This window comes from Aulostomus chinensis, chromosome 13 (genome assembly GCF_037954235.1).
Source record: "Aulostomus chinensis isolate RoL2024-O1b breed Wild chromosome 13, RoL_Achi_v1.0, whole genome shotgun sequence".
Taxonomy (NCBI): domain Eukaryota; kingdom Metazoa; phylum Chordata; class Actinopteri; order Syngnathiformes; family Aulostomidae; genus Aulostomus; species Aulostomus chinensis.
In genome coordinates, this window is record NC_141332.1 from 21,801,861 (window position 1) to 21,813,981 (window position 12,121).

Sequence of the window (12,121 nt, forward strand, 5' to 3'; positions counted from 1 at the left end):
ACAAAATAAAAGTACAGTTCGACTGGTAAACTCCTTGCTTGATAACCTTTTGATTTTGAGGGCAGATTTTCTTTTTTATTATTTTTGGCAAATGCTCTTATCCACGGTGTACATGGTGTTATCAATGAGTTGTTTTTAATGTGTCACACAGAGTAAAATATTGAGTAAACGACTGCTTACCAGGCTGTGTTTGACTCCATGGGGAGGTGCAGCTGTGGGCTGACTCACTCTGCAGTTGGCTGATTAAACCAATATCTAAATATCTTCTCACAAATTCAATTAACTTCACCTCTCCCCCAGCAGCCTCTGGACAACTTAGCAGCCATTTTGGGCAACTAAAAATAGACCAAACATGCAGATCCTGGTTGAGCTTGTGTGTGTGCGTGTGTGTGTGTGTGTGTGTGTGTGTGTGTGTGTGGGGGGGGGGGGGGTAATTCATTCTGTGCTTTAGTTTGAGTTCCTGAACATGTGGATATTTTACAGTTCCCAAGAGGTGATGTCCTAGGGACTTGAGTTTTTCTGTCAGAAATTTATTGGGAAAGTTTAAAAAAAAAAAAAAAAAAGGTCTGTGAGTGTGCTCTGTTAAACTAAAAGAAACATTGTATACTTTAGGAAACATAGGGCTCCTGCTCACCCCTTCCTGGCTTGTATTTACATTTCAGAGGATATGTCACATCATTTCAGTTATGATCAGACTCGGTATTGTACAAACTTAATATTAGACATTCAGTGGAACCATTGAGATGTCCTCACAAAGACAGGAATCTACTATGTTTTTGCAGCCAAGTCACACTGAAGGAAGATTATTGTGTGTGTGTGGGGGCAAGATGGAGGAGTGATTAATAAGATATGATACCGTCTTTAGAGTTTCCTTACTTGAGCAAATCCAACTAACGACTTTCAAAACTCATTTTCAATAAATGGTTGTAGCGCAGCAACAGGAAATTGTGAAATGTAATGAATTCAAAGAAACTCAGGATGCTGAGAAGAGAAGCAGGATGAGATTGAGAGACAAAAATTGAAATCCTAAATCGATGAAAAGGTTGAAATGGATAGCAGAGGCAGAACTGACTTTTTTCCAATAGTGTCAAACTCGATGGACAAGTCAGCAGCCGTGGTCACAGGCATCGTTGTGGCAACAGCAACATCGTTGTAGAAACCACAGACTGATGCATTGCTGCTGCTTCAGTGAATATTTCATCCTCAAAATCTCCCTACTGAACACGTGTGTGTGTGTGTGTGTGTGTGTACTGTATCTGAACATGCACACCCACTGGCAGTAAATGCACAACAATTGCATCATTCTCAGTTACAGCTTGTTGGACATTATATTAACAAATAAAATCACTTTGTTAATTTCCTCTCAAAGGTCAGTCTTGCAAGGATGTACACTGTATTCAATCATTTGATTGAATGAACATGATGAAAAGACACACTTAATTTAAATAATTTGGCTCGTACCCTAATCGGTACAGGACACGTTGCTGCTGACTCATACGTGTCATTTGTTTCGGGTATCAGGCTGAGACCTTTTAGATTTCCTGTCCTCCAGTATAATTGTAAATGCTTGCAGCAGATCATGAATAAATCAGTTTTATGAATTTTCATTTGGTGTTCACCACATAATTATGATGCTGATCTTCTTTTATCTCATAATTTATGTCTGTTGTACTATTTCCTGTTTTTAATGAAGTCTAAGTTTTAAAAAAATCTAGAAAGCACTCAGAGAGCATACACCTCCACCAAGGGTACAAATATGAACTTGGTATAATCCAGTTCTATTCTTATACTTCTTTCCAATGCCAAGGTGGATTTTCCTGCTCACAATTGCAGAACATGATCCACATCATATCTGGGAGCTTAACACTCATGTCTCTATGAATCTCATCAAAACATGCTCCACTTTTTTGAAGGGAACTTCTTCTGGACCACAGATCCGCATATGATCGAGATGATTTCCAGAAGTTGAAATTTTCCTCCAGCGGCACAGTGGTGCAGTGGTTAGCGCTGTTGCCTCACAGCAAGAATGTTGCAGGTTTGAGCCCCAGCTCGGGCACAGGATTTCTCTGTGTGGAGTTTGCATGTTCTCCCTGTGCCTGCTAATGGCTAAATCCTGCCAATGGATGAGAACAGTCTCGACTATCAAGGTTATAGAATTAGATCCAAAAGTCAATTTTGTGTACAGCTACAAATTTTTCCATCATATTTTACTTGTCTGCTACCAAACAAACAGGCCGGTGGGTCAGTTAACACCTTAGCACAGGCAAGGAAACCACGACCCTAACTGAAGTCTGAGTATTAAGAGTCTTACCATCACATGTGAAGTCAGGGGTCGCCACATCCTGGATGGGGATCTCCTTCAGGAATGCTGGTCTCTGACAGCGAGGGTTTCCACTCACCACCCTCGTCTTCTTCAGCCACTGACCCAGCCAGGCCAAGTGACAATCACACACATATGGATTGGACAGGAGGTTGCTGTAGAAGGGAATAAAAGCAGAAACCCATCAGATCAGCGAGAAGGAAGGAACTGATATGATGTTGGCACAATTACAGCATGTTGATATTTCCACAAAAAGTTTTGGTGCACAGAAGCTGTGAGCGAGCAGCTGTCACTGCTATACCTGCAAATTATCACAGCTCATGCTAGGATTGGCTGTTAGAGCGTGTAATTTTAAGCAATTTCTTTGTCAAACTATGCAGAGCAAACCACACAGGTATTACTGTTGTTTATGATCAGTCAAAAACTCTTGAATAAATTTAGATGGAAGACAAAGAAGACAGGATAAAGAGAACGAAGGAGCAGTGAAAAGAAAAGGTTATCAGTTATTTATTTCTATTCATTTTGTGAAGTAAATGAGATACAGAGGAGACTGAGAGTGAGAGAAACTGTGAAAGAAAAGAAGAGAAGGTTATCTGTCAATCTCATTCATTTTTTTTGATCAACTCTCAGTGCATTTTGTTGTTTTTGTAACCGCTCATGTAATATTTATTCTGGTGGCGGGTGGGGTGACCAGCACATGGACCTCATAAAACTGCTTTACAAATCTTGTCTCTTTTGGCACATTCAGTTGACAGTCACATGGATCACCCATTGTGGTTGTTATCTGTCATCATAATTCTGCTGTCAGTGACCCCCCCCTCCCCCCATCTCCTATCAGTGGGCCAAAAAAGACTAAATTACTATCTAAGTTGGTTAAAAACATAGCCGCTTCCTTTCTCCACTTGACATGATCACCGTTGTCACGGTAACAATAGTAACTAGCTGTGCAACTAATATGCACACACACAACAGCAGTGCCTTGATCTCAGTTCAGGAATCATGCGAAGATATCGTTTCCTCTGGTCGTGATTAATTCTGCCACTAGAGGCCGTTCGTCAATTGCCATGTAATGAGCCGATTAGTGCTGTAACAACTAAAAATCTACGCTTCTGATGACGACTGATGAAGGCAAGTCAGTGAAAGAATCTGCTGGCTGGACTTTGATAGGTTTTGAGGGACAGCATTTTATTGAGCAAAAATGGTCCAAAAGTACAGAATTTGTGTTCATAGGATTTTGTGTCTTGTTAGCAAAAATGCATGATCTGAACTCAACACGTAAGAAACACTGTGATGAATGCCTGAAATGATGCTGTCGAAAGCCATTGTCATCACCGCCTTCGTTTGTGCAGTTTAAAATTGATCTCAATTCTATTACAAGATCATCATTAATGTTTAGAAATACAGAAAAGAGAGGGGAGCCAGAGAAGAATTTCAAATCTACTGCAGGCTGTCATATCACGCGGATATGATGTGTCGTTATATGAATCTTCTTTTTTAACTAACGAGGTCTGAATTGTTCAAAAATTAAATGTTAATGGTATAGAGATGAATATATTAACCCTAATATATGCTGTACCTTCAAATTGTATGAGCATATTGTCCTTCAGCATGTCTGCTGCTGAGCTAATAAAGCAGAATGTACCATTTGTGCTGTACAATATTAAGTCTGCTGCAATAGATAGGGACAAGTTATTTCCCAATTTCCTTGTAATGAACTGACCTCACGACGTGGCAACCAGACCCAAGCTAAATCCCTCTCTTCCTTTTCAATGTGTTAATCTTTTAATTAAACAGACAAACTCTACTGGGAAACAATGCACTAAAAATTGAGACAGATATTAGAAATGGGAGGGGAGAGGGAACAGAATAAAACCAGGAGGCAGATAAAGAAATGAGTAAAGAAGCTAAGGTAGTGGCGATAAAAAAAATTGTGTATGTACACACACACACACACACATTTTTTTTTTCATGCCAACAAACGTGACACAAAGCTAAAGAAGGACTGAGTACTGGAAAATGACACAGATGATGGAAATCCTCTCATTTTTTGTGTCTATAATCACAATCAGTGTCACTCCTCTTTTTCACTCTGTTGTCTTTCATCTTTACTCCCAACACACTCAAGCAGCAACTTGAATCAAACATGACAGGTACATAAAAGAGCAGCACATTAACCAAAGAGAGCAGTGTGAGGGGACAATTTGGGGCATTCTACAACGAACAGTAGGAAAAAAATGATCAACCCGCGATGTTTTATTGAGCTGATCACATCTATTATTCATGATCTGGTGATATGGGTGGACCAAAGAGTGAAGAACACACACACACACACACACACACACACACACACACACACACACACACACACACACACACACACACACACACACACACACACACACACACACACACACACACAGACAGACGTCTCTGTCTCCTGCCTCCCACTCTGTTCATCATAACAACAATGTTATGTTACAACAGAGTTTTACTATATGGTATGACGTACTTCTACCTCTGCACAGGACTCAAAACACTGATCTACAGCCTGTGGATCTGTGTGTGCTTGTGTGTGTGTGTGTGTGTGTGTGTGTGTGCGTGTGCATGTGTGTGTCTACACACATATGCTGAGATATATGTAGCTTTGATAACAAATGTCTTTGGATCCACACCAATCTAGTCGATCATGATGGAGAGCCTTTGTGTGTGTCCAGAGAGCAACATTTGTGCAAATGTGTGTACAGCGTGTGTAGTGGGGTTTGTGTTGCATGCTAGATACCTCAAAGGAGGGGGGGGGGGGGGGGGGGGGAGGGGGGGGACTTGGCCAGGTTATAAAAGAGAAACTGTGACATGATTGAGAGATAGTTTGAATAATGGGATGGAAACATTAAAGGAAAATCTGATAAAATAATAATGAAAAAATAATAAAACAAGGAGAAGGGTTGACGGATAAGACTCACATGGTGGACAAGGAGTGCAGGGTGGAGAAGGCTCCTGGGGCGATGCTGGAGATCCTGTTGTCATACAGCGACAACAGACGCACCGAGCTCAGACCCGTGAATGTGGTGTTGTCAATGCAGCTAATTTGGTTGCTCCGCAGCATTCTGGAAACACAATATGTATTCAGTACATACATTCAAAAAGTATGTTGTTGTTGTTGTTGTTGGGAAACCAACACATTCTCTGTACGTCAGTAGTTTCTGACTTTCCTTCCTCTCCGTAAGTCTCAGCTCTAAACCCATGGATCACAAATAAGATTTTTCAGACCTGACTCCAACTAGAAAGTGTATTTTTCAGCACAAGGATGAATAGTTAGCTCATATATATAAGGATGGTGTCAGTGGAGTCGGAAGAATAAAACACAACCCCAATGTTTTAAATGAAAGATCATGTAATCAATTGTAATATTCTGGTGAATATATTTCCCTGTATTTGGTTTACAGTTTTTGGAACACAGGTCTGTGTCATGGATGAATACGTCATCAGGCTTTACCAACCAAGGTAATACATAGCAGGGATGATTGATTGCTACCATTAATTCCAAGGTTATATGGTCAGAATGATTTAGCGGTAAATGCCCTCTTTGGTTGAAGCTTAAAAATGATCCTAACTTGCCTGTAAACTGTTTCTTCTGCTTTTAAGTGGCACTGAAATGTGGCCAATATCTTTATTGTAAAAACGTATATACTATGCATAGATAGATTAAAAACAAATCTAGACGATGAGACCAGAGTGTCACGGACAGAAATCAAGGGTAAATTCAAACCAATTCCCACAGGACAGCCATGCATGAGTCTGGCATATGACATTATCCTTTGAAAGACAGCCATGTGGGACATTTCTAACTGTGTTAGTTAGCATTAGCAATCTCTGGGACAGGCTAACGTAGTTAGCAAGAATATTACTGGAACATGGAGCCTTTTAACATTAGACAGAGACAGGCATGATGCCATTACAGAGCCATTAGCCTGCATATATATATATATATACACGTGATATCATTAGCGGCTGTGCATACGCAGACAAAATTAGCTTAGCCCTTGATTCCGTACCCTATCCTGTAACTCCTAATTGGAGCCTATTTATGGGGGGTGCCAAAATTAGAGGAACAGTAATAATCTGTCATTAGTGTTAGTTTCAGGGTGAATGGATAAAGTAGTTGTTTTATTTGCAGGAGAAAAACCTAACAAAGTCAGCATTTATAAGTGGCTAAGTCAGTGTCTACATGAAAAATTGCCATCCAGAGTGTACAGGACTTGAATAATTCAAACAAGCTCTGTTGACATACACATTCATTCAACTACAAAACATTTATTTGCAAGGTTACATGATTGAAGGCAAATTCAAGACTCAGTCTTTGTCAACATTTTAAACTTTTGTATAACTATGCAACCTTCTTTGAGGTTTTAGACCTTGGCTCTCATTTTTTATTGACTTGTTCTTTACACAATGCTTTAAACTGTAGAAAAACAACACTTTCACAGCTTTCAAGATCCTTCAACATTATTGTGATTCTGTCAGTGATGGGGATGACATCTGAATTTGTGGTAAGCAACTCTAAATACTATTGACATCAATAAGAACAAGCCTCCTACGACTCACAACGTTTTACCAAAGGGGGCACAGCTTTTGTCCAGTTACCTGGTCTCAAATGTGGTTTGTGTCCCTGAAAATGACATATTCGCACATGCACTTGTAAAACACTTACAGGGTTTTCAGGCCGGTGAGACCTCTGAACATGCGTCCCTGCAGTCCAGTTAGCTTGTTCCCTGTCAGCAGGAGCTCCAGAACTCCACCCGCACCATCAAAAACACCCTCACGGATGTCCCGTAACTTGTTGTTGCTGAGGTTGCTGCAGGACAAACAAAGAATTATGACAGGTAACATATTGATAAAGCATTCATAGGATTACCTTCTTATGAAAAGTACATGCTTGGCAAAACAGTGTTTAATATCATTCATCAACAACTACCTGCAGTGTATCAAGGCTGCCTACATTTCTTCAGAAACCAATGTAAATACCCAGTGACATTTTTATGTTCATCCATAAAAGTTAACATATCATGACCTACTGTTTTATAGACATATCCATGTATGTTCGCGATTATTCCTGGTTGCACATGTCGTTCGCGGGACCAAAATCTGCGTTGTGTAACTGAAAGTGATTAGCGATGATAGACTGAAGAGTTGACAAATATTGGTCCGACGTCCATGATTGATAAACACGATAAAATGGGAAACATTTTACGTTTGTTTTTGTCTTCACAATAGATATTTTGATATGAGACAAGAGCTTAAAGTTATCACACACAGTTGTCTTTCCATCAATTCAGAGGAGTTAAGACACACACTAATTTCCTGGACGTTGACCAAGAATGCACCTTATCTTTAAACTTAAAAAAAAAAATCACCTTAAAATGTAATCAATTGCACCGCAATGGGGACTTGCTTTTTGTTCTTCAAAGGAAGTAACTTTTTAAGGAGATTTATTTCCCCACAAATGAAGAACACTGCACACACACACACACACACACACAGACACACACACACACACACACACACACAAACACATAAAAGTAAATGAGACAAGTGGTCACAGTCAACTGAAAATGATGGCTATCTCGCCTTTGCACACACGATGAGAAAAATTAAAATGGAAAGAGAGCAATGGCCACACAGACAATAACATAAGGTGATTACTATCAGAGCTGCTGTAGCTTTTCATTCGTAGCTAGTTTTGTTCTACCTATTATAAGCTTCACGGAAGAGGGGAGGAGAGAAGAATGGAAGTAGGAAAGAAGGAGAGATGAAGAAAAACATGGAAGGAAGTGAGGAAGAAAATGGAAATGAGTGCTCGCCAATCTATATTGTCAGTGACACTGCTAGATGGTTAGCAATTTCCTCTCCAATAAATCAACTGCTTGTCTTTCTCTATCTTGGTCTGACACACACACACAAGTGCATGCATGGGCGCGCGTGCGCACGCACACACCACACACCACACACACACACACACGGAGTAGGTTGTAGATAAGGCATGACTGTAAATCTGAACCGAAGGCCCATCTTCTATTTCCGTTTAATATTCGCTTCCTCCACACCTTCGACCCACCCCTTTTTTCTCTCCATTGCTATCCGTCGCTCCCATCCTCTACCCTTCTTCAGCCGCTCCACTTTTTTTTTTATCTCTGCATCCATTTTTGTACTTGTGTGTTTCTGTAATTGTTTATTTTTTTCTCTCATCAGAATTGTCATCCCATTCTTTTGTTCTATTGCCATCCATGTCATCTTTCCTTTCCTCCTCTAGTTCTTTCTGTATGTTCACGTCAGCCTTTTTATATCACTCCATTCTTTTATTGCTACCCAGGGGACACAGCAGGGAAAATGTGTAATTTTTCCTAGTTCCCAATCTTTTATGTCTTGTTGTCTTTATTTTAGTGAATGAACTTGGTAAAAAGATAAAAGCAAGCATAGCCAAAAAGTCCTTACCCAAATGGAAAATTGATTTCTTTTCATTCAAAACAAGTTGTTTCCCACGTGTACTTACATCTTCCTCAAGTTAGGTAGCTTCTTAAACGTGCCTGTGGCCTCCAAGACGGCAATCTCATTGTCATTTAACCGCCTACAGAGAGAAAGATACAGAGAGAGAATCAGACATTTATTGTTCCATGAACTCAACTGCTGCACACTCACAAAAAAAAGAAAGATACCTCAAGAGAGGTAGAAAGGACTGCATGAAGGTTAAAAGGCCTTTAGTGACTCTTGAAGTGTTATATGAAGAGAAGGGAAGAGAAAAGAGAAGAAAAGAATGAATCTTTTCTATGCAGTCATCAATACTCACACTGCCCTAAGCCCAGGGAAAACAGTTTGAGAGATAGGAGGCTTGACATCTGTTTTATTGGAGCAATTTGTACTTAAAGGGTGCTGCTAAAAGGATGTAGTTGGTGCATGAACGTGTGTGTGTGTGTGTTAAAGAGGTGAAGAGGAAAGAAAGCTAAAGTTCATCTGGAGGGGACACTTTCCGATGAGAAACGATCAAACTCAATAAAGCTAAACTGAATGCATTTCAAGTGTGAAGTAGAGAAATCAGCAACGGCAGAGAAATGTGAACGTCTTTACCGTAGTTTTGAAAGTACAGGTGAATCATTTCTATTATATTTCTAATCTTCTCTATAGCTATTCAGAACATTTTGTAAATTTGGAGTGCTGACTTTGTTTTCATTGTACACAGTATTGATGTACCTGGAGAGAACAGAAGCGTAGATGAGAGACGAACATGAGTCAGAAAGAGAGCAATAATGTATCAAACTTCAGGGAGAGTTCCCATGAAACCTGGCCTGATTTCCCCTGATGAAGCAGGTTACGTGGGTCACAAGAGTGTGGCCTAGGTTTGTGCTCTTAAGGAAAAGACAAGAAAAGGGAGTGAGTGCGTCAAAATGGTAGAAACTTTGATGTGCCCTCTAACCAGCCAGAAAGGACACCGTTTATATTTTTGACATGAGGCACCCTGGGAATGGATGGAGAGAAATGACCGCAGTTATGGAGGATACAGGAGTTCACAGGGAGAAACAGCTTCGAGCTCAGACCGTTGGAGGCTGATGGTTTGTGGGATACCCACATTATTAGTCATTTTAAGTGGCAGACATGTTGGAGTTTATCATTATAAAACTAACATGAGTAAGTAATACTGTGGCAACCTGTCGGAGATAAAGCACAAGTGGTGGCTGCTCAAGGTAATGGACATTGCAGAATCCCTCCTACCTTCACCTGCATTTCAACAACACCAGTGGTTCAGTTCTATTCAGCAAATTTTTGTCTTTCACTGGATTTCTACTTCCTTTAGTTTAGTGAGTACTAGATGGCGCTTAGCTCTTTAAATACATAAGCAATGCAAGTCAAATTCCTTATATGTGTACTGTAAAAACTTGTACAGTACATTTGTCTTGAATAAGTAAATAAAGCAAATGCTGTAGAATCAAATCCATCAAGAGAGAAGGCTAGCGGCTCGTACTTTAGTCATCCAATGCATTTTCCATTTGATTGGTTTAAAAGCCACGAGTGATCACGAGGCAGTGATGAACAGTCTCGAAGTACTCAGGTTTAAAAATAAATCAAAACAATAAAACTTAAACTCCAACCAAATGTACACGCTGAAATACTATTTCCTTTTTCTCTAAATAAGTGTCGATTAAGCAGCAGAGATCTTGGTACTAAACTCTACGAGTGTGAAGCTAATTAATATCTAAATTCCCTAAATTATGTAAAAGCACATGTTTCAATAAGCGCAGTAATATAACCAAACAGTCAACACTGATGTGTGGCATCATTTTGATGACACGCCATTATAAATATCTGAGTATTTTTCTTTTTTCTGGTGTCAGACTTTATAGACGGTCCCTGCATCAGACAGCCTGCGGCACACACAGAGCAATGTTGTTTGTCCAGCTCATTTGAATGAAAATTATGTAGTAGCTTGTCTGCCACACTATGACTGGAAAGGAGCACCATTTGTGTTCTAGCAGTGCCTCGCTTGAGAGTTAATTGTGAGTTATTGATCTGTGATGATGTGATCCTTTGTTTGGCGCTTTGACTATTTTGATCTTTGTCCATTTTTCTTTCAAATCACCAGCAAGAGCAACCTGGAGACATCTGATGCTGTTCTGCATCAAAAGTTTTCCAGCAGAATCGTACATGTCTAGTTTTTCACTGACTTAGTCTGAACACATTTTCAAGCCTCCTCTCAAAGCAGTCCTTATATTCCTGTTGCATTTTACTTGTTACTCCCTCTTCCATTTTTCATCTGTAAAACTAAAGATCTACGGGACTTTTCAGTATTCTAGTGTAAGACATCACGCCAGACATCATGATGGCTCCTCTGAGACTTGGAGGGAGATGGAAAAGACTTTTGAGAGACATTTCGATTTTGGGGGCTAAAAATGAAAAGTGATGTTTATGATACGACTTTGAGGGAGAACGGCAGCACAGACGTGCATTGTGAGTTACATTTCTTTGCATAAAGACAGGCATGAAAGTGTGTGGGCCTGTGCCTTTGCAAATGTATTTTTTTGTGTGCAAGTGCCGACAATCTAATCAATCTAAAAGGAAACACTTACAGGTCCGTAGTGTGTTCAGGGATGTGTGGTGGTATACGGGTCAGTTTGAGATTGGAGCAGTCGACCACGGTGCCTTCACAGCGACATTTATCTGGACATACCAGATCCTGGAAGCACTCGCCACTCAGACGACTTCGATAGTCCTCCTGACCTGGAGAAGAGAAGGATGGAGGCAATGTGATGTTATAACATGTAGGAGGTGGCAGAAATGCAGAGGTTTCAGAAAAGGAAAACCAGGATAGACAAACAGAAAGTGATTGGGTAAATTACAGGCAGGAAGGCAAAAAGACAGGCAGCGACACCAAAAAGACAAGTCACAGTTTTTAATATACATTTTGTTCGATATAATCACACTTGTTCCTGACACCTACACATTATAATGAAGACCATTATCTCAATAAATAAATACAAACAGAAAAGAACATTTCACGTCCTGGTGTAGACAACTGCTGTCAATATCTGCCTTTAACATTTTGTGTCTAGAGAGTAATTCTTGGGACACTTTTATTCTAATTTCAGTTTTCAAATGTTGGAAAACAGACCACAACAGCCGCAAGACACGAGTGGTGTATTCTGAAAGGCTATGATCCGCTTCAACTATTAAAAAGAACAGGCAGTAATATTGGACAGGCACAGGGGAGGGTAATTCTGCATGACGATGACTGTAAAACTAATTAACAAACAGAAC

At 40.0% G+C, this 12,121-nt stretch overlaps 1 protein-coding gene across 2 annotated transcripts in view; it reads right to left on the reverse strand.

The window, feature by feature from the left end:
• slit3 (slit homolog 3 (Drosophila)) overlaps positions 1-12,121 on the reverse strand; it is a 233,164-nt gene that overhangs the window by 37,951 nt on the left and 183,092 nt on the right. For both annotated transcript variants that reach the window (XM_086222095.1, XM_086222094.1), the window contains 5 exons: positions 11,434-11,584; positions 8,868-8,942; positions 7,029-7,172; positions 5,281-5,424; positions 2,312-2,475 (listed from right to left, as the gene is read on the reverse strand). In XM_086222095.1, coding sequence (XP_086078221.1) covers positions 2,312-2,475; positions 5,281-5,424; positions 7,029-7,172; positions 8,868-8,942; positions 11,434-11,584 — 678 coding nt within the window. The remainder of the gene's footprint in view (positions 1-2,311; positions 2,476-5,280; positions 5,425-7,028; positions 7,173-8,867; positions 8,943-11,433; positions 11,585-12,121) is intronic.